General features: G+C 40.6%; 1 protein-coding gene across 4 annotated transcripts in view; it reads left to right on the plus strand.

Annotated features, from left to right (window-relative positions):
• Positions 1 to 22650, plus strand: part of LOC125463920 (coiled-coil domain-containing protein 60-like) — an 85973-nt gene that overhangs the window by 57127 nt on the left and 6196 nt on the right. For all 4 annotated transcript variants that reach the window (XM_048555687.2, XM_048555691.2, XM_048555690.2 and 1 more), the window contains 5 exons: positions 2902 to 2992; positions 3730 to 3994; positions 15353 to 15440; positions 18298 to 18396; positions 21851 to 21991. In XM_048555687.2, the coding sequence (XP_048411644.1) occupies positions 2902 to 2992; positions 3730 to 3994; positions 15353 to 15440; positions 18298 to 18396; positions 21851 to 21991 (684 nt within the window). The remainder of the gene's footprint in view (positions 1 to 2901; positions 2993 to 3729; positions 3995 to 15352; positions 15441 to 18297; positions 18397 to 21850; positions 21992 to 22650) is intronic.

The raw sequence follows: 22650 nt of genomic DNA on the forward strand, positions 1-22650 counted from the left end.
GTGCCTCAATCTGCCTCGCTGTTACCCCACTGTTAGGAAGGTCCTGAGGGTTGTCTGAATGTCAGACGAATGTCAGATGTCAATGACTATGGAGGACGTATACCTGCAGCTGGTGCCTATAGATCATGCCCTGGGCTGCTGTTTACTTGACATGCAAATCATTTAGAGGTTAATTCTGTGAGTACTAACTCTGGTTTCCTTCGAGATAGCAAGAACTGCAGACGCTGGAATTAGAAATAACACAGTGTGGAGCTGGAGGGACACAGCAGGCCAGGCAGCATCAGAGGAGCAGGAAAATTGATGTTTCAGATCGGGACCCTTCTTCTGGTTTCCTTGTTCTATTTATCCAGTGTCTAGTTTGTTGGACAGGTTAGGTAAGTTGGAAGCAGGAAGTTAATGAAACAAGTTGGGCCATTGTCAAGGACTTAACGAGCATTATTTATTGTCAGTTCGTACATTGGCACTGTCTGGTGAGAATCTCATGTCACTGCTTGTGAAAAGTATAAAACGCGGAGTGAGATCTCAATGTTAAGATGGACCTTGCTGACTACTTATCCAATTCTGTCACAGATCTCACTGTAGGTCACATCACTCAGGCCCTGATTAGATTCTGCCCCGATGTTTTTTTCCAAACACAAGAGATTTTCTGTAAATAACTACTGGCGAGAGTAAATTTCATCACAGTTTATTCGAATGGAACCTGCTGACACTACACTAAAAATGTGAAAGAAGGCAAATAACCATCAATGCTATGTCTAAAGGAAATCTAGTCAAATGGAATCAAAAGGCTGAAACAGCAAAGTGCGTTGCAAGAGTGAATTTCTTTGCCAAGAGTTCCCTTTGTACTTCAATATTTGCAAAAAGCAAAAGGATTAAATTTAAATGTTTTTTCTTTCTATTTGTTACATTGAATTAAACCCAGTTTACTCTCTCACTGATCGATAAAGTCTGCACCATGAGCCATTCTGTGGACGTATCCAGAACTCATTTTATAAAAAGGATATGAAGCACCGAGGAAGAGCAAAAAAGGAGATTGAGTGGTAACTTGATAGAGGTCTTTATGATTTTGAGAGCGTTTGATTGGGTTGATGTAGGGAAGATGTAGTTTGGATCTCAAGGCTATTAAGGGAGAGTAGTCATCAGTAAATCAGAAAGGGACTTGGGGAAGAATTTCTTTACCCAAATGCTAAATAGAATATGGAACTCACTACTGAAACAAATAGATAAAATGATAAGTATTGATACATTGAAGGGCAAGTTAGATAAGTAGTTTAGGAAGGAAGATATATAAAGTTCTGCTGATGGGGTTCATTGAAGATGGGAGAAAGCTGAAATGGAGTATAAATACCAGCATGGAAGACTTGGGTTGAATGACCTGTTGCTGTGCTGTGTGTACAATGTGTTAGTCTTGACCTAAAGAACATTGGCTCATTTACCAGCCTATGCTAATCTTTGTATTAAAGTGCATTGGCCTTTTTACAAATTCACATCAAAAAGTTGAAATCTAGAACACATAATAAATTGAAACAGAACAGACCTTAAAACCATGGTAATTTAGTTGACAATTGATGTGCAAAATAATGTGACAAGTTTTGCATGCTTAGAAGCACAAAGGACAAAGCTAATGAATCAGCAGCTCATTAGAACCGAGGGAAGGTGATTGTCTTCTTCGTTTGGAACTTGAGAAGATATGCTGCTTATACTTGGGAGTGCCATTATAATGAGGCACAGTACATATCTTCATTCGGATAAACACCCTCAGATAAAATCTCCTATTCTCTGTCTCAGTGAAAATAATGCATCAGGATTTTGATAGTAGCTTGCAGTTGAGGTTAAAATGCAGCGAGAGACATTCACCTCAATGTGGACCAGGCTACAGGAAACATCTTCTTTGTGCTGTTTATGAGGATGATTGCAGAAGCTGAATATTCACAGTCTATCCCCACCTAATATTGACCCACTTAATGTTGTTTCTTGTTTTTGTTATTAATAACATAGTATCAGTAGGTCCATTTAAAGTTGTCACTTTACTTTAACATTGCTTTGCAGACTTGCTGTTCTGTGGCCTGCCTGCTTAGCTTATTTATCCCCCAGTCTTATAACCCTAGCATTATTTCTGGGTTATGCTTTGTTGTGGTCTTGTTTCCCAGAATTTCTGTGCAATCGGCCTCAACTTCTGCCTCTGTGCTTATTTGAAGCTTCAGATCTGCGCTTCTATTCATTGCTGGCTCCACTCCAGAACTTAACTCGGTCCTGAGTTCCATCTTTTGGTAAAGAGTAAGTAGTTCTGGGAGTTGAGCTGCTGCCAAATCAATCTAACGGTACTGTACATAGGGGCAGGGACAGAACTCACAGACTACAGTCCTGCTCCTGGCTAGGCCCCCCAACCCTCAACCCAAACACAGTTGCCCTGGCCCCAAATAGAGCACAGTGGTCCACTAGAACCTTGCCCACCCAGCGCCTTACCTTAATTGGCCCTGATATACTCTCCTGTTTGAGCCCAGACTATACAATGAAGGTGACTGTTTTTTTTTCAAATATGTGTTGTTTCTTTTTATAATTAGTGATGCATTTTATTTTGCGAGCTTTTTTCAGCCAGGAATGCAGCTTTGAGAATGTATGGTACAGTATTTCAACTTCTTTGTTTTTTTTTCTGGATGATAAAAGTTCAAAGGAACCTAACTCTAACTTTAGCATTGATTTCTATGGAAAAACACGATTCATTTAAAGTCATTTTAACTTAAAGTTGTGATTTTTAGGAATGCAAACACAATGTTAAGTGAGGACTTGGTATATGTTTTTTAAATACAAAGTGTTGCGAAATCAACTGTATCTTGCTTCGTTCAGAAGCACCTCAGACTCCTGAGTAAACTTGATATTTTCCCTCTTCTCTTGGCCTAGAGATCCAGGTGGAATGAAAAATACAGCCAGGAAAATCAACAAAGATAAGTCCATAGAAACAAGGTGGGAACAGTTCTTAACACAGCCCAAGGTAAAACAATTAACTTTACTCCGTAGCACCTAGAAAGTAGCGCTGTTATCAGATCAATCCCCTTGTAAATGCTGGCACTAGGTACCAAGCTCCTTACACCAGTATTTGTCAGAAACACTCAACCAGAAAATCACTGAAAAAAAACAGTTCTGCGTAAAGTACTTTTGTATCAACTGATCTTGAAAGTTAACTCGATTAAGTGGCTCGTTTGCCTTCCAAATACGAACAAAACAGATTCAAGTCCTGTATAAAAACCTCTCAGTGAAATACAAGGGAATCATCAAACCTGCCACACCCCTTTGTTTGGTAGTGATGTTTGGGAAAAATGTTGCCCAGATTACTTGATTCACGACTCAATGCATTTAACCACCATGAAGAAGCCTCAAGAAATTGTTTATGTACAGTTTTTACTTTTCACACGTCCTTTCCATGGTGCATTTAAAAAAAATGTTTATACACAGTAAAAATGGTCAGCCTCATATTTTTTGCAAGAATAGACTGAAGATGTTTCTCTGGCTTCCCTCAACAATGCAGGGAAATGCATAATATATTTTTCTGTTCAAAATGGAAGGAACTTTCCCCCTTTTAACACTTTAGAATTGAATTTTAATTTCATTGCACAATACTTTGATCAAAATCTCATCTGTCAACTGGCAGTGAGTGCACTATGTGGCCTCAACACATAGTTATATATCTGTGTGTTGGTACAATCAGGTCTTTAAACATTTGTTTTCCAGTTCAAAAAGCTTTCTCCTCGGATTCTGCGCAGGACATCATTACGACCCAGAAGGACCTCTCTTGCAACTGTATCACATGCCAGTGATACAACCCCTGTCCTCGGCAGTGCCTCATCGGTGGTCACTACTTCCGACGACCTGGGAGTGGCAACTCCGGCTCCAATTTTAGAGTCAGTTTCTGAGGCTGAGGACAATGACTCGACTGCAAGCAGCTCAATCACCCAAAGCAAACAGGAGCAAGAAGAAGAGGAGCCGGTGACTGACTGTGAGTGTGTTCAATCAGCTATCAACCATGATGCCAGTTACTGACTGAACAGGGATCTCAGCATTTTGGTAGCTATTAAAGCCATCTTAAAACGGACAGACTAGTGAGCTCAGTACCAATGCTCCCCTCTTCAATGCTTGAATGAGTTCTCCTGTTAGCATGAAAGGATCATGCCCAGCAAAGACTATACACGAGGCTACAACACATAATTTGGAGAGGGTATGGGGGCAGTGGTTGCAGCAACATGGCATTGTTAATATCCCTATCTCTGGGCCAGTACCCTCCTGCTCATGAGGTGTGTCATTAGATTTCTGAACTGGTTGATTAAAGATATCAACAACACAAAATTGGGTGTAATCGGGCATTAATTGACCATAGCGGATTTATTTGTTTTAATGAATCATTTATGCCTTATTAATATTTGTGTAAGTTTGCCAGTTAAATGCCACCAATCAGCCATTTGTTTTATCTGGGTTAATGGCTGGATTAAAAACAGTAAGAATTCTAGGATCCATGTCACTGATAACTCATAATGAGCAGATGAGACTAAAATCACAGACTGTCAGTGTCCAGGAGAGGCTTTTAAGTGAAACGGAAAAATTTATTACAATAGAGGAGTATTCTTCTAAGTTCAATATTGGGACAATTTACGTGGATGATTGGGTCACAGAGCTGTGCAGCATAGAAATAGGGCCTTTGGTCTAACTTGTCCATGCCAACCAGATATTCTATATTAATCTAGCCCCATTTGCCAGCATTTGGCCCATATCCCTCTAAACCCTTCCTATTCATATACGCATCCAAATGCGTATTACATGTTGGAATCATACAAGCTCCACTTTCCTTTGGCAGCTCATTCCATACACATACCACCCTCTGCGTGAAAAAAAATTGTCCCTTTTAAATCTTTCCCCTTTCACCTTAAACTTTTGCTCTCTATAGGATTCAACAGAGTACTATTTTAACTTGGTACCTAACTGATGTTGCCCTTTGATACTGATGAATTGTAATGATTACAAAAACTGGCTAACTTTCTGTGATTTTGTTATTTGTGTTTCATTAAAAACTTACTTAATAGAACCTATTCCCAATGATGCTGTATTGGCCAGCTTTCTACATGAATTATAATCACTATCTGTTAGTGTGCCCGAGCAGAGTAAGAGTTAAAAGAGGAAAGATAGTTGAGCATTCACAGTCTAAATTGAAGGAGCTAGTCGGGAACTAATTAGCAGTTTTAACAAATGTTACTGTATTGTAACCGCCCAAACATGATTGAAAACTATAGATATATTATATTGCATTCACTGATGTGCAACAAAGTTAGTTCAAAGTGCACTAACTGGTGTAGAACTGAGGCAGACAGGCCATGAAGGTCCCAGATTCAGTTCTTTACTTTGTGCCCCATTATCTGATTATAGCCAGGGTATGTGTTAGAATTGACTGCGAACTAAAGCAGGAGTTAATTCAGGTAAGGTTCCCACACATTGCCATTGTCATATGACTTACGTTAGGCAAGACATTTATACATGGATATGAAGTGATAGCAAGACCTGGTTATCATGCCATTCTGTGTTTACTTCATCAACTGGCATACTTCCTTGCATCTGAGGAATGACCACCGGGCTGAGTTAGCAAATGCCAGTTGGACCAAATTGCAAACCACTGCATCCAACAGAGGAGGGAAAACTGTGGGGGGCACACAGGGTGTGAGGGGGAGTAACATTAGGCAGGAACTGTAAGGGAAAGAAAGCTTTGAGGCATATTGACCAAAGTGACAGTGCCATTAAAAGCTGATGGTAGTTAAAAGCTGAATTTTATAGCATAAATTTCATCAGATGGAAGCAATTAATACCAACTCTGTGTAGGGTCAAATCTGACTCACAGTATTATGTGAAATGTGAAATAGAAAAATTTGTTTTGCATGCCGTTCATTCCAACCCCTTCAAACTATCCAGTACAGCAGTTGCTGCTAGTGAAGTGTGCTGTGATTTAAAAGAAACTTCTGCAACGCCTCTGCAGGACAAAATAATACTTGAGGCCAAGTTAGCCAAAAGACTTGCTTTGCTGCTTAACCATCCCTGCTTTAAAATCTTTGTAGTTTCTTAGGTAGAAAATGGTCTTTCAGCTTTCTCTCATATTGCTATTTCTGGTCTATTACTGTGCAACAGCATAATGTCAGCACCACACGTCCACTCGAATTACTTCTTTAGTGTTACATTTGACTAGGCCTCCACCAACCTGGGGACCCGGAAATTACCTGAACACACCCACCAGTTTTGAAGATGCTTTGGTATCTATTTGACTTGATGTGTTGTCTGTCTGTATGTGTTTGTATCCTTCTAGAGATCTTTTAGTTTTTAAAAGAAGCTAAAGCTGTTTCAAGTTTTAGAATGTGGCCGTTTTACTTCCTGTACAACTGGTTCCTTTCAGCAAGATGTGTTGACTGATTTATTGGATCAGAAAAAATTTGATAATCTCAATGTAACAATTTATGATAGATCATACATGGCCAAATCATTGGAATGATGAGGATTACACGTAACTGATAATACTTTCCACTGAAATACCTCTGCTGATCTATAAGTCATCATGTGCTTTTTAGCTCTTCCACAAATCACTATTGCTGTTTACTTCCTTTTAACATCCTGAAAATATTAATTTGCATCAAATACATTTTCTGTTGCTCTCACAGCTTGCATGTTTCCCGTAGCCTGCACTCCCCCTATCTAAGACATTCTTCAACCTGAGGATGTTATATAGCTGCATGATGTTGAAAGAACAATGTGCCAGCTCACCTTCTTCTTGAGCTAACATTCATGCTTTCCCAGTCAAAGGCTTATGTTAGGTAACACTTTCCAAGTCCTCAATAAATTACAGACAATGAATTACTTCAGGAACAAAGAAATAGAAATTTCTGGAGAGACTCAGTGGGTCTGGCAGCATCCATCGAGAAAAAGCAGAGTTAATGTTTTGAGACCAATAACTCTTCTTCATAACAGATGGGTTTAGGAATGTGGGTAATGATAGCTGGGGACTATTTTGACAGGTAAGACCTCACAAAGACATGCTCATAAATTAAAGACAAGAATCAAACAGCACCTCATAAAGTATTGTCCTTCATATGTTTAGGAGCAGTTCTACACACTATGAGAAGGATCTAGGTGCAGAAGAGATTCACCAGCAAGTTGCCTGGGCTGAAGCAATTCAGCGATGATGAGAGACCAGATAGACTGGGGTATTTTCTTAGAGCAGAGAAGGCTGAGAGGGGAATCCAGTTGAGGTGTGCAAAGGTTTGAGGGACATAGACAGGGTAGAGAGCAAGAAACTTTTTCCTTTTATTAGAGTGATCATGACTGGGGGGTACAGTTCAAAGGTAAGGAACAAGAAATTTACAAGGGATTTGAAGCTAAAAATCTTTCACCTAGAATGTTTTGCGTATCTTGAATTTACCCTGAAAGGATGGTAGAAGGGAGAGCCCTCAAAACATTAAGAATTAGTCAATCTAGTTGAAGTGCCATTGCATATGAGGCTACCAGCCAATTGCTGGAAAATGGGAGAGAGACTTCACCAGTTTCAAAATCTCCCCTTCCCCTACTGCATCCCTAAGCCAGCCTAGTTCGTCCCCTCCCCCGACTGCACCACACAACCAGCCCAGCTCTTCCCCCCCACCCACTTCATCCCAAAACCAGTCCAATCTGTCTCTGCCTCCCTAACCGGTTCTTCCTCTCACCCATCCCTTCCTCCCACCCCAAGCCGCACCCCCAGCTACCTACTAACCTCATCCCACCTCCTTGACCTGTCCGTCTTCCCTGGACTGACCTATCCCCTCCCTACCTCCCCACCTATACTCTCTCCACCTATCTTCTTTACTCTCCATCTTCGGTCTGCCTCCCCCTCTCTCCCTATTTATTCCAGTTCCCTCTCCCCATCCCCCTCTCTGATGAAGGGTCTAGGCCCGAAACGTCAGCTTTTGTGCTCCTGAGATGCTGCTTGGCCTGCTGTGTTCATCCAGCCTCACATTTTATTATGCTGGAAAATGGGACCAGTCAAGATGGATGTTTGATGACTGACGCTGACATGATGGGTGAAAGGACCTTGTTTCACTTGTGAAAGCTCACTCTCTCATTTTTGTCTCCTTAGCACTGAAGGATAAAAGCTTCTTATGGCTTGAGATTCATTTCGTATTATTTAATAAAATCAGTAATCATGAAAATAAATTAGTAAAACCCTTATTAGATCTCAAATTCCAAGGTACTTTGGACTCTCCTCTCTGATAGCAAATAGATAGATGCACGTCAAACAGAGACATGTGAAGGGCTCACTTCTGCCGTTAAAGATCAAGTCACTTACAGTTAATGTGGAGAGAAGAAAGACTTTGATGTCCATTTGTATAAATCCTTTGAGCTAGCAAGAGAAGTTGACAAAATTGTTCATAAAACAAACGGATTATTTGTGTTTCTAAATAAAGGAATGAGATGTAAGCTAAGAGATTATGATAGAACCGCTGGTGAGACTTCTGCTGAAAAACTGGGGAAAATCTGGGCTTTGTCTTTGAGCAAAGATGTAAATGTAGGGAAAATATGCAAAGGAGGTTACTATATGTTATCAGGAATTATAACCTTATGTGGAGATACTTGAAAAACTATAACTGTTTTCCTTGGAGCAGGGAAGGTTAAGAGATGATCTAAGAGTTTGAAAGGGTGACCAGTACACAGTACTCCAGATGCAGCCTCATCAAGGCCCTGGAAAAGTGAAGTATAGCTTCTCTTCTATTGCATCCAATTCCTCTCACAATAAACCATAACATTATTTAGCTTTCCTGATTACTTGCTGTATCTGCATATTACTCTTCTATGATTCATGCACAAGGACACCCGGATATCTCTGTATCTCAGAGTTCTGCATACTCTCAGCATCTAGATAATATGTTTTTTGTTATTCTTCCTGCCAAAACAGACAATTTTACACGCTCCCAAATTGTATGCCAGTTGACAGATCTTTGCTCACTCCATTAACCTGTCTATATCTCTTTCCAGACAACCTTATGTCCTTTTCACAACTCATTTTCCTACTTATATTTGTCATAATGCTATCAAATTTAGCCATTACACCTCCATTCCCTTCAGCCAAATTATTTCTGTACATTTTAAAGAGCTGAAGCTCTATCACTGATCACTTGCAACATTCTGACAGCACAGAAAAGATCTATTTGTTCCTACCTTCTACGTTCTGTCGAAAGCAAACCGTTTCCTGGACTGACTCTATTTATTGACAGACGTGTAAGTCAGAAAGGAAAAACTTTTTGCACTGTTTCAATGGACCATTTTGTTACCATTCCTCCAAGGGGTATTACTATTTCTTTATGAATACTTGTCTGAATTTCAGAAGTTACAATTATCTCTACAAGGTCTGCTCACAATTTGACATGCAGTTTAAAGATTCAGTTAAATGATTACTGCCTTTGATGTGGTATCTGAATAGAAGTTTGTTTCTATATGAGATTAAAAAGTTGAGATTTAAATGTTTTGAATGGGTTCCATGAATGGCACTTTCTTGATTATCAAATCTCTAATGAGGTCTGCCCATGACAGATACTGAGTTACCTTGGAGGTGGGTGGCATGGATGTCAAAAGAAGACATTGGATGCATGCTTTGGAATACATTGGTATTGAATGTGGCATGGGTGGTATTGGCATCCATGGGGTCTGAGTGGAGTTGAGACGGTATAAGAAGTGAGACCTGGCGTGGCAGTGTCTCACTGGCCCAGTGTGGTGGCCTTTTGGCTTGGCATGGTGGTTTTTCAGTTCAGTACAGTGGTACAGCCTCTCGGCCCAGCATGGTGGTCTTTCAGCAGTACATGACAGTCTCTCGGACTGGTGTGATGGTTTTTCAGTGGCCCATGGCAGTCTTTTGCCCCGGCGTGACCTCAGCGTGGATCTCTGACCTCAGGGTGATTCCAGATCAGTCCTGCAGCCTCCAGAAGCTCAAGGTGAAGCTAGGCATGGGTCTGGAGTCAGGTTCTGATGCAGATGCTAGGTGCCAGTCAAGTGTGGACTGGGTTGGAAGGACCTTTGCTCTGCACTTTTTATTTCTGTATTTTCTAATTTAATTGTATGATCTGCAATGCAGGATTTTAAAAATTTCTTTATTGGCCTTTTATTTTCCCTATTTTCACACTGAAGAATCTGTGCCTCAGTACCCTTGTACGTAAGACGGTGCCGTAAGTAGCAACTTGTAAACTTTCCCCTGTACTGATTTGAGTATGTAGGCAATAAAGCTAATTCATTTCAACTCAATTCACCGAACAAAACAATTTGTTAAAAACAAATGGGGCAAAGTTCCGGAGTACGCACACAGACCTTGTAACCCTACTTTCCATATACAGAAGCAGAAGTTCCTGGAAAAGCTCAGCAGCTCTGGCAGAATATGTGAAGAATAAAATCAGAGTTAATGTTTTGGGCCCAGTGACCCTTCCTCGGAACTCCTTGTCATATGCCTACCCTCATGATCTGTCTCTGGAATCAATGAAAATAACTGTACCCCACCCTCTGCCTCTTCAAAGTGAGTACATAAAACAGTGTTTTTTATTACTGAGGCAGATGTAGCAAGTTGAAAAAACTTCCTGGTTCTGCCAATCCACCTCAGTTGCAGAAATCTGGCCAACCAAGTATTAAAGTCAGGCTAAAGTTTTATGAAACACTGGATTACCCCCTCTGGACTACTGTATCCAACTTTAGGCACCTCACCATGGAAAGAAGATGCAACCTTTCTTAAGGATAAAGAGGAGATTACAGGCTGTTTGGTTACAGTTTCAAACTTAGTTTTTGAAATGGATATTGGGTAAATACTTGGAGGAGAACAATTGTGTGGTATAATAGGAAAGGAGAAGTGACATGTGAATAATTGGATTGAGCTTTCAGATGAAAAAGCACAGATTTGATGGTTTGAATGGCCTGCATGCAACATTCCATGCTATGGTAAGAGCCAATATTAGGGTCTCAGAGAGTTCTGGGGAGGGAGAATGTTGTTGCTTGCATTTCCTACCTCTGGTGCAGCCGTTTGAAAATCACACAGCCATCTTCTCACTCCTGGCCCTCTGTGACTTGAAGGCCAGGTCTTTAAGCGATCGCTGGTGTTGCAGACTGCGAGCAGAAGTTTGAAGCGAGTGCACTAAGTCCGTCAAGCTAGAACCATCAATTTAAAACTGGCCTGGCTGATTCTAATATTGGAATCAAGATGTGCCTGGATCACTGCCGCTTACACTTCGTTACCTTACAGCCACATGGGAAACCCCTTTTGTGGCACAGTGTCCTTGTCTCAAAACCAGAAGCCCTGGGTTCAAGACCCACCTGCTCCAGTGATGGGTAATAATGACACTGAACAGGTTGATATAAAATATCTGTAGCCACGTGGGAGATTTCTTGTGATGTGATAGTAACCCTAGCTCTAAACCAGGAGACCTCCAAACCCTGTTCAGAGGAAGGGTCACTGGACCCAAAACATTAACTCTGCTTTTTTCCTTCTTAGATGCTGCCAGACCTGCTGAGCTTTCCCAGCAGCTTTGTTTTTGTTTCTAAACCAGGGAGATCTGGGTTCAAGACCCATAGAATAACATCTCTGGAATGTGTCGATTATATGTCTATAGTCATCTGGGTTTGTTCTGAAAATTTCTGCAAGGGAGGAGGGGGGTTGCAGCTCAAAGACTGGAGATAAGTAATTTCACACAACTATTGTTTCATTTGGAATATTTATATGCTGGTAACGAGAGATGAACTGATCCTAGAATCCACTAAAATCATCTCTCAATAAGCTGTCAGTAATGATAAAATGGCAGCTGTTGTACATCCCTGGGCAAATTTATAGTTTACTATTAATATGTTTTTCCTGCATAGGTGCTGATTCCTAGTTGCCGTTGATAATGAGTCACTAACTTCTTCAATAGTTGCAATCAGTTTGTGCACTTGCCTTTCATCCTGGAATGTGGATTTCCATCCAGGCCAAACTGATGAGCTGGAAAACTCATCTCTGCCTTTACACATGCTGCGTGAAACCCATTTGGAGCTCCTCAGCAGGAACTAATCCAATACAAAGCTGGCTCACCATGCAGCAGGATCTGTCTGCTCCTGTTGTTAACAATTGGAAATTTCTTACTGGTGCAGTAAGGGCATTCTGGGATAACAGGTTAATTGGGTGTTGTTGAGGGATCTTTCGTCTGAATATTGGTCCTTGCATACTGAGAATGTTACAAAACAATAACGATATGAAAATGCTTCACTGCCAGCACTGAAATCTTTGATTTTGACAAACTTACAACAGAAAATTAATTCTGCTTTCTGAGATTTTATTTACAGATATGTTCTTGATGATAAATCAGATGACTTTTTCTTGAAATAAAACACAGTTTGGGAATAAATTGGAATGGGTGTCTGGTACAAATCGTACATTCTAGATTTCAAAGAATACCATTTGAAACTTGGCTGAAACAAAATTTCTGCAATAAATTCAGAATCAGGTATGCACAGACATAGATCCAAAATACCAACTGGAAACCTGCTTTTGATGATAACTATCATCCATAGAATGCAACTGTAAAATTATTCTATCATATGTGCTGCGTGTCCACCTATATAGCTAAATGCACCCTACATTGTAAGAAATGACTAAACTGATCATGAAGCAGCACTGCCTCATATAAGTGAAATCATAATTACATATCGAGGTAATGGGAACTGCAGATGCTGGAGATTCCAAGATAATAAAATGTGAGGCTGGATGAACACAGCAGGCCAAGCAGCATCTCAGGAGCACAAAAGCTGACGACAAAAGCTGAGAGCTCTCTGATGAAGGGTCTAGGCCCGAAACGTCAGCTTTTGTGCTCCTGAGATGCTGCTTGGCCTGCTGTGTTCATCCAGCCTCACATTTTATTACATATCGAGGTGCTGTTTCAAGAACTGAATACCCTAATAAGCAATGGACCAGGATGACACCACATGACCAGCAGCCTTGTATCCAAGCAGCACCATGCTAAACTAAGAATGTGTGCACATGTTGTTCAGTAAATGTGAGTTATTAGTTTGTATGTTAATTAAACCCGGTAGAGATCCTTTGGCAACCCAGTATGAGAATGGCAATTCTGCACTAAGGAAAACAGCACAAAATACAATTGGTGATCACCCAGTGTAAACTTCTTGAGGAAGTTGCGTAAATAATTCCTGCAAAATTTCTGATGAAATTGAAACAAGAGGTTGCTTGAGATTCATAGATTCCAATTGGTTAATATGGACAAGGAACAGTACGCGTGCTTGTGTGGGCACGTTTCCTGTGATTGGCCAGCAACATCAAGGACTTGTCCACCTTCCTTTATTGGGTAGTGAGCTCAGAGGCGATGAGGAGAAGGCTATCTCCAGAAATCTCACTTTGCCAATCACCTTGCCAAATAAATGTGATCTCAAGATCCTTTCTGTTTCAACATTGGGGTCTGGAGCCCGTGGGAAATGCCTGCTGAACATTTCTGAGACTGTTTTTTGTGTTGAAGTGCTGGAATATTGAATACAGTCTTCAAAATATGATGGAAGCAAAACTCGTAATAACTTTTAAAAGGAAAATGGACAGATATTTAAAGAAGGAAAATGTAAAACAGCTATGATTGTGCACAGGAAAATGGGAACACTCAGCTAGCTCTTTTAGCAGGTTGACACATACAAAACTAACCAAACAGCCATGCTTTCTTTCAAATGATTCTGTGATCATGGGTTTCTATTTGAATTGATTTAATAAGATAAGGCACACGATATCGCACCATGATTTGAGTAAGCTAGAAGAATAACTGAAGGTCTTGGGAAGCTCAAAAGTACCATTAAAAGGTGCAGTGGGATAGTGGGTAATTAACATCATTTTGTTTCATACTCATATCTCATGTGAAACTGCAGAAACACAACAAAGAATGGAATGCTGCCCAATCTAGAATCAGCTTCTGCAATGGACTTGAAACCTAAACTGAAAAGTTAACACCAGACAATTATTTACAAAACCTATTTAACACTCAGCACACCAATTAGGGCTGCTGTTTTAGCATTTGTGGCTAGATGCTGATGCTTCTTGCACCTATAAATTTCACACTGAGAGTATTGACCTGTGGCAAGAGTGGGAACTATAGTTTCAAGCTTTTCTTTCAAAAATATCCTTCATTCATAAAAATTGAAAAGGTACAATACAAACAAAACGGTACAAACCTGTTCAGTTAGAGAGAGCAGTGCTCATAACATAAACTTACAGCAGATAATATTTACAAGATATTTAATAGTTTCCTCACACCTGTAGACCTAAAGGATTTTGGACTGTTTTTAGGCCCTCAGTTTGTTTCACAGAAGTGTTGAAGGTATTTACCACTTGTGGAATGACTTAATTTCTCAAATTAGTTCCTAGCCACGTACAAATTTTCCACTGGTATCTTAAAGGTGCCCAAAATTTTTGGGATCCAAATGCACAAAGTCGCAGCAACATTTGTCATGTCGCTTCATTACCATACTGTCCTGTGCAACGTGAAGGTTTAACTTTTCAAAGGCAGTAAACACTTCTCCTTTACAGCAAGCAACAGGTAAGCAAAGGGAAACTGTTCCTGCAGTTGTGAGTATTTGATACTCATCAGCATTTACAGTAGGAGAAATAGGATGCATTTCTTCCTCCAGTGACCTGGTTAGAAAGGCATGCAGCATGTCATTTTCTGCAGGCACTGGGATCCAATCTCGAGGTGAAACAGCATTCAGAAGCATGCGGTACGGGGGAAAACATCTCACATGGCAGTGACTTCCCCAGATTGTCTGATTTGTGGCTAGAGGGTGGGTTCACCATCCAGTTAAAACCAATGGGAGGCCCTCCAGCACAGCAGCGATGGCTGCTCCTTGCCCCAAATTTACAATATAAAATACAGACTCAGCAGCCAGACCGACCGCTGGGGAGAGGAAACCCTTGCATTGAACATGCTACAGCTGATACGATGCAAGAAGAATGGGAGACCTCAAGATCTGCACGGAGACTGCCTCCAGGCAGTTGAGTTCATCTCTGACATCTTAAGGGGAGGGGAACTTGGGGGCCAACTGTTGATTCAAGTCACGTTCTGACAATAGCCCTCAAGTAGCATTTAAAGTGCTGCTTGTGGTCAAGTACCCCTGCTGATCCCAAAGGCCCAGGAATGGAATAGTTTCACCAGTCCTACTGTTGGTGTGAATTTCCTTGCCAATCCTCCTCCATACTCTTTCCATTTGGGCCAAAGCTGTTCAGCCTCTGGCCATTTTTTATAAGAAGAATCACAATCTGACACCTTACTCTGAATGTTGCCATTATTCTTGTAACTAACAGATCTTCAAAAACTGTTCGACATCGTGCACCAGAGCATAAGCAAGGAGCTTCACGGTGAAGAGGCGAATCCAGGCAAACATGAGGAAAGGTACATGGACTTTGTATTAGAAATCGGAGCCGCCTCTAATGTTTATGGTTCTGCAAAGGTTGAGATGAATACTTGTCAAAATGTACACAGCACGTGGTGTGCGGTAAAACAAGCAGCACTTCTTAAATTGGGGAGAGCTCCATTGTGTGAATAGGCATGCAATGACCAGGATTTGGGAAAAGGGTTGGGGGACTAACAGTAGTAACAAAGTGGTAATTTTGTTGACTGGAGGATTGGATGGAGCAAGATTGGGGCAAAATTTCCACAGTAATGCACAGTGATGGCTGCAGGACATGCCTGGCATATGGCAGAGGGTAGGCATGAAGCAAGAAAAGAGTAACACATTGGAAGAGCAGAGAGTGCAGGAAGAAACAGAGAAAAGGCTATAACAAGCCTCAGGTGGATTAAACAACCCATCTTCCATATTCCAGACATGAGTGGTGTATCAAAAGGGAAATCAAAGGGTTAATTCATTATTCTATTCTGTTTGGTCCTGAATCACAACAGTATTACGGTCCCATTTGCCTCGTTATGTTTCCAAAATAGCATTAGGGCTTGGTACCATTCTCCTGCTTTTTCTTTGTAACCCGCATATTATTTTTAATCAATTATTTTTAATTTTTAATGGCTTCTTGAATGCCTCAATGGAAATTACCTCCAGAAATGCCTTTCACTTGTGGCTTCCAGTTGAACTGCAACCATGGTTGTGTAACAATGAGTTTGAATAGGTATTCATCAAGAGAGTAGGATCACTGAAGCTTCAGCACAAAGTTTCTATTGTGGGCGTTGGCCATGGTCATGCAGGGAAATATAAGATGGACAACAGAGGGACAGTAATGGGATTGAGGTTGGCTCCCTTGCTGAGAAGTAGAGAGATCCTGAGGCTGGAAACTTGGATCACACTGGATCAGCACAAGAAGAGAAACCAGGAGTTGGATTGGAACAAATATAGAGGGAATTATCCGAACTGAGATTACTATGGACGAGAGTAAGGCTTCCTAAAGTGGGGGTCAAGATCCAAAGTGAGATCATGAGCTGAAATTTTGGGTCTCAAGCTCTGCGTAGCAATGGCTGACTGCCCTTCCTCTTGGTATAATAGGGCTCTGCACTCCCACTGTACACTGAAGGGACACAACAGTTTGCAAGCCTTGAATGGGTTTAGTGTAGGAAAGGGTTTGAGAAGTACTGGACTAAAGATATTTTGGGAACACCTTGTGGTTTATTGCATCAAAAGCTGAAAAGTGCTTACTTTTAATTCATTCATTGACCAAGTGTCACATTCTTAATTGACCTCAAGTAAATGATTGTGAGTGACCTTCTTGAACTGCTGCATCTGTGGGCTGTGGGTACACCCACAGTGTGGTTAACAACTGGGTTCCTGGGTTTTAAACCAGTGGTTGAGGCAAACAAGGTGTGGAAATGCATAATTTTCCAGTTGCACAGAATTCTTTGCTGATTTTGGCCATGGCAGAGGGAGATTGCAACAACAGGATTTAGGATCACAAAGGAGCAGGAGCTTTGAGATGAAACAGGAATTGAAGAGGAGGGTATTTTTGAAGGAATGTAAAGATTATGATAGTTTTTGAAATGGGAAATAACTCTTGAAGAGAGGTATTGGGTAATGAACAACAGACTGAAGAGGTATAGTCGAGCAGTTGACAAGAAAATGGGAGCTAAATCTAGTGAGGACCACGGTAGAGAGAGCAGGAGAGATTTGGTCATTGCAAGGTTCGTGTTTAGGTGAAGTACGAGCTGGTAATAGCAACCATATACTGTGTTTTTAAGAGGGTGAAGCAGTAAACAGATTGTCTCTTATCTTAGAGGAAAACAAAATCCATGGAGTTGAATATTACATGTACTCAGCCTGTATGTTTTTGGCAAGATGACAAGTAAAATAAGGCAGGTGGTCAGGTCACCACACTCCCAAACAGAGCTATAATACTGAGGATGGGTGACGCTAACGTTAGCAGACAGCTTGCCCAAAGGTAGATGAATAATTCAGTGTAAATTGCTCAACTGACCTTAATATTACCCTATTCATATTGTAATATATTTGGTGTGGGCAAGCAGGTGGGAATGAATGCCCATGTTGTTTTAAGTGTTCTGGAAAAAATGGTGTCAGAGGAGGGTGCTGTTTGTGCATTTGGAGGTAATAACCCTCACCCCCAGCCAGAGGGTAGTAACCTACAAAACCTTTCTCCCTGCTCACCCTGAGGCTTCCAAAGCCTCCCTGCTCAATCCACCTTACTTACCCACACCCAGGGATTATCTGGGACTAAGGCCATTTTCCTAACAAAATAAATATCAAATAATTTATTTAATCTTGTGTATTTAACACTTTTCTTTCCTGTGGATGTTCTGGACCATTTGTACAAGGTCATCATTTGCTATCCTTGATTATCTGTCAATTTTCATACTTGATCAAGAGGATCCCACTGTCTGTGGCAGTTAGTGGGGATTTTACTGTATAATCTCATGCAGATATTCTCCTGCATTCTTTGAGGATTTCTATTTGCCATGATAGGCAATGTTGTCTCCAGTTATCAGCCCTCTGTTACCTGACCATTTCTATTATTGGGATTAAACATTATCAACATTCATTTCTATAAAGAGTCATAACATGAACACAGAGGCCTAACGACTAAACACATTAAATTCTCACATGCTGCCTGGAGAATGTCCAATAACAGAAGCACTATCTGTTCTATTACTTTTCTCAAAATGAAACTTATTTATTGTTTTTGCCTATAATAGATAGTTTGGAAGGACTGGATGTAAAGTATTCAAAGATCATAAGATGTTGCTGTTGACTAGGTACACTAACTGAGTATGATGAAGTTTCTCTTTCTGCCTATAGTCCAGCAGCAGCCCTGAATAATGAGAAAAGAAACATTGTGACCAATTCTGGTGCAGAACAATGGACCAACCTCAATAAACCACAGGAGAGGCAGAAAAGGTATTTCCCAAATTAAGTCTGATGTCTGCAAAAATTATCTGCAATCCCAAATTTATTTGGTGTAAGCGTGGAGCATAAAATCAGTGTCCCCAATGTTCAGTTTAATTTGATGTAAATACCAGGTGTAAATTGCCTCAGGTAATAAATCTGTGCAAACCCCTTTGGGAATGTCCTGTTCAGTTTTGAGTCATGCTGCGTTGTGATATGATTTTACTCAGTCGATAATTGACTGCATGAAGCCTGAGTTGTGCTGCAATACTGAGCTAACTCTGTGTTTGTGGCAAATAAGCATATTCATTGAAAGTTTCTAAGTGTAGAGTTCTGTTAGTGTGTTGGCAGCAATTTAAAGAGAAAAACAATTGATTCAAATTCATCTAGTGTTTTAATGGAGAAAGGCATCCCAAGGTACTTGACACAGGTGTGAGAAAAATATAAGAAAAAGAAACAGAAAATTTACAGTACAGAAGAAAGTCATTTTGAGCATCACAGGTGCGCTGTTTCAAAAAGAACTATCCAGCAATTGCATCACACCATGGACTTTAACGTTACAAGTTATCATACCTCATGTGACCATAACATGCAGGAGTAGAAGTATGTCATTCAGCCCATCAAATCTGCTTCGTCACACACTGTTCCTGCATATGTAGCCAGAGGTATTACTGACTATATTCCTGTCATTGCACTAATAAATGCACTTCTGCTCCTTAAATTAAATGACTAATGAGATAGCTGATGCATTGCTTTTAATTTTCCAAAACTTCCTTTTTCAGGGACAACAAAGTGTGGAACTGGATGAACACATGAGGCCAATCAGCATCTTAGGAGCACAAAAGCTGACGTTTCAGGCCTAGACCCTTCATCAGAAAAGCTTTTCTGATGAAGGGTCTAGGCCTGAAACGTCAGCTTTTGTGCTTGTGAGATGCTGCTTGGCCTGACGTGTTCATCCAGCTCCACACTTTGTTATCTCGGATTCTCCAGCATCTGCAGTTCCCATCATCTCTTTTTCAGGGGCATTTGCTTTAGACTGGAAAAAATGTAAATGTTTTTGCAAATAAAAATGATAAAGAAGCAGGAAACTATAGGCCAATTAGCTTCATATCTGTCCCAGGAAAAGTGTTAGAAGTTGTTATTAAATAAAATAAAAATTCACAGGTCATTGCATATTGTTATTCATGCCAGTTTGGCTGCCTAACAAGAAACAGAGTAGACGTAAGTGTTTTTTTCAGGTTGGCAAGATGTGAGAGGTGGGTCACAGTGATTGGCATTGGGACAATAACTTTTGACAATTTATGTAAATTAGTTGGATGAAGGGATGGAATGTTTCATTGTCAAATTTTCTGCTGACACAATGATAAGTGCAAAACTAAATTGTGGAGAGAAGATAAGGAAGCTACAAAACGATAGAGGTATATGGAGTATAAAATGTGAAATTGTCCATTTTGGTAAGAACAAAATATAAACATATTATAAATAAAAGGTGAGATGGTAGATCTTTTAGGTGCAGCGGGTGTCCTCATGTATGAATCACAGAAGAGTATTTTGCAGTTACAGTAAGTTAATAGCAGACTGGTAGGATGTTATCATATGGTGCGAGGAATTGAATACAAAGGTAAGGAGGTTATTCTTCAAATATGTAAGGTACGATGCAACCTGTGTAGTGTACAGTATTGGTTATCTTATTTAAGGAAGGATGTAAATGTGTTAGACACAGTTCAAAGCAAGTTTGCCAGACTAATACTTAGAATCGCTACAGTGTGGGAGTAGGCCATTCAGCCCTTTGCATCCACACCAACCCACCCCATCCCTGCAACCCTGTATTTCCCCTGCTCGCTTGGACAATTTAGCATTGCCAAACCACCTAGCCTGCACGTCTTTGTACTGTGGGTAGAAACCAGAGCACCTGGAGAAAACCCACATGGACATGGAGAGAATGTGCAAACTTCTCACAGACAATCATCCGAGGTTAGAATCGAACCTGGGTCTCAGGTACAATGAGGCAGCAATGCTCAGTATTGAGCCACTGTGGTACTCTGGGAACGGGAGGGTTCTCCTACAATAAAGGGCTGGACAGGTTACGTTTGTGTGCACCAGAGGTTAGAAGATGAAGAGGTGATTTGATTGAAACATATAAGATCATGACAGAGTAGACGGAGAAAAGATGTATCTTTTAAGGGAAAATCTAAGCATTTCTGTTCAAAATTCAAGGGTTTCCCATTTAGAACAGACATGAGTATGAGGCAAACAGTTTGCTTTGACTGTTGACAGTCTTTGAAACTCTCTGCCTGAAAAGGTTTTGGAGGCAAAGTCCTTGAATTTTTTTTATGGCAGAGATAGATGGTTTCTTGTTAACAAGGGGGTGAAAGGTTATCAGGGGTTGGCAGGAATGCAGATCGGATGTTACCGTCAGGTCAGCCATGTTATTAGCCAGTTCTTAATTTGTATGTCTGTAAGTTACATTTCATAGTCTGAAAAATACTATATATTCAAAGTGGCCTTCCAAATTGATTTGTTTAAAGGGGAATCGAATGGAACGCTATTGTATTGCAGCAAGCTAACTGTAGCAAAGCAGTTACTTGATTGTTGCATTTGTCTCATTAATAATCATATATTTTACTGATATTCGTAATGTTTCTTGTTACACTTCCTTCAGTGGTATGTGTATCACAACTAAAGAGCTAATTTGAATGTACTTGTAACAATGCCATTGAACTATCCTAACAGTAAGTGTCATAAATATGATGGAAGTGTCAATTCTGTCTTTTAAATTCATGTTTGGGATGTTGGAGTTGCAGGCTGGGCCAACTTCTGCTGTCCATCCCTAACTGCCCCTGAGAAGGTGGCGGTGAGCTGCCTTCTTGAACCACTGCAGCCCATGTGGTTTGGGGAGTTCCAGGATTTTGACACAGTGACACCGAAGGAATGGCATTATAATTCCCAGTCAGAATATTGGAGGGGAATTTGAGGGTGATGGTATTCCACATAAGCGCTGCCGTGGGCCGCCTTGTCCTGGTAGAGGTAACGGGTCTGGAAGGTGCCATGTGAATTACTGAAGTGCATCTTGTGGATGATTGTAGAATGAGCAAATCTGAGTTCTGCAAAACCACCAGAAGGCCAGGTTTAATTACTGTTGTTGCTGTTGTCCTATATATGTTATATGGTGCATTCAGTTGGTGGATCAATAGCTAATCGAAATTAGTACACACAGAAAACTTTTATGTCAAGCTGATACCTTATAGGCTAGCTGAGAAGCTTGATTCTCCAGCTAGATTATTTAGTCAGGTGACAGGAGTATTGTAATAAAATATTTGTTATGTTTTAGCACTGCATTATGATTGTATGTGATGTGAGTGTGTTTTACTGTTGGGCGGAGCTGACTGTGAATACCTTACAATTAAGTTCTCTGTACCCAGACTGAATTTAACCAGGTTTATAATCTCTTGTTTGTTTCTGTCAGCCCACCTTTAGGCCTTGTTTCAGAAACCAGTCTTTTTGTTGCCAGCAAATCCTCTCTCCCTCTGGAAATGCAGTCAAAGTTCTTTGAGGTAAATGAGGAAGCAGCTTTGTGTCTCCATGACAACCTGGAAGCCTTGGAGAAGTGCGTGTACACTTTCTTATCTGTATTTCGTACAATGTTGAACTAGATTATTCTTATGTTAGTTTTGTCTTGAATGAGAAAAACAGATTAAATGAAAAAATAATGACCAGATATAAATAAAATGCAGAGTAGTAGTGCTATAGGGCATGCCTCTGCTTTGAATTTCCCTCTGACTAATTTTACAGCAACAGTTTGAGTTTTATATGAGCTTGCTCGGAAGTTTCTAAAATATAACTTTAATGTTCACTATACGATGCTTTTTCCCACCTGATAGTTTGTTTTGTAATGAAAACTTTAACCAAATAGTGAAGCTGGCTTGAGGGACTGTTTCTAATCCTGTTCAACTGTCTGTGAGGGTCTTGTGTGAGACAAAGACGGTTCACTTCTTGCTCCATTCAAACTTTGCTCCAGCTGGTTTTTAACTGACTGACCGAAGGCCGCTTCCAGTGGCTCCCAGAGGGCATAATCTGGATCAAAATGCATAATACTGCACTCACTCCCCAAATTGTGGTAATGGCATGTGCTGTGTGATGGCTAGGCATATCCAAAGGTGTAGGAAAGATGTAACACCTAACACCCTTTGCCTGCTCCTATCTGACTCCCATGGGGAGAGATTGTTTGTCCTGCTTCCAGCGAGTAATGTAGTAGATGGAGTGACA

Source organism: Stegostoma tigrinum, chromosome 26 (assembly GCF_030684315.1).
Source record: "Stegostoma tigrinum isolate sSteTig4 chromosome 26, sSteTig4.hap1, whole genome shotgun sequence".
Taxonomy (NCBI): domain Eukaryota; kingdom Metazoa; phylum Chordata; class Chondrichthyes; order Orectolobiformes; family Stegostomatidae; genus Stegostoma; species Stegostoma tigrinum.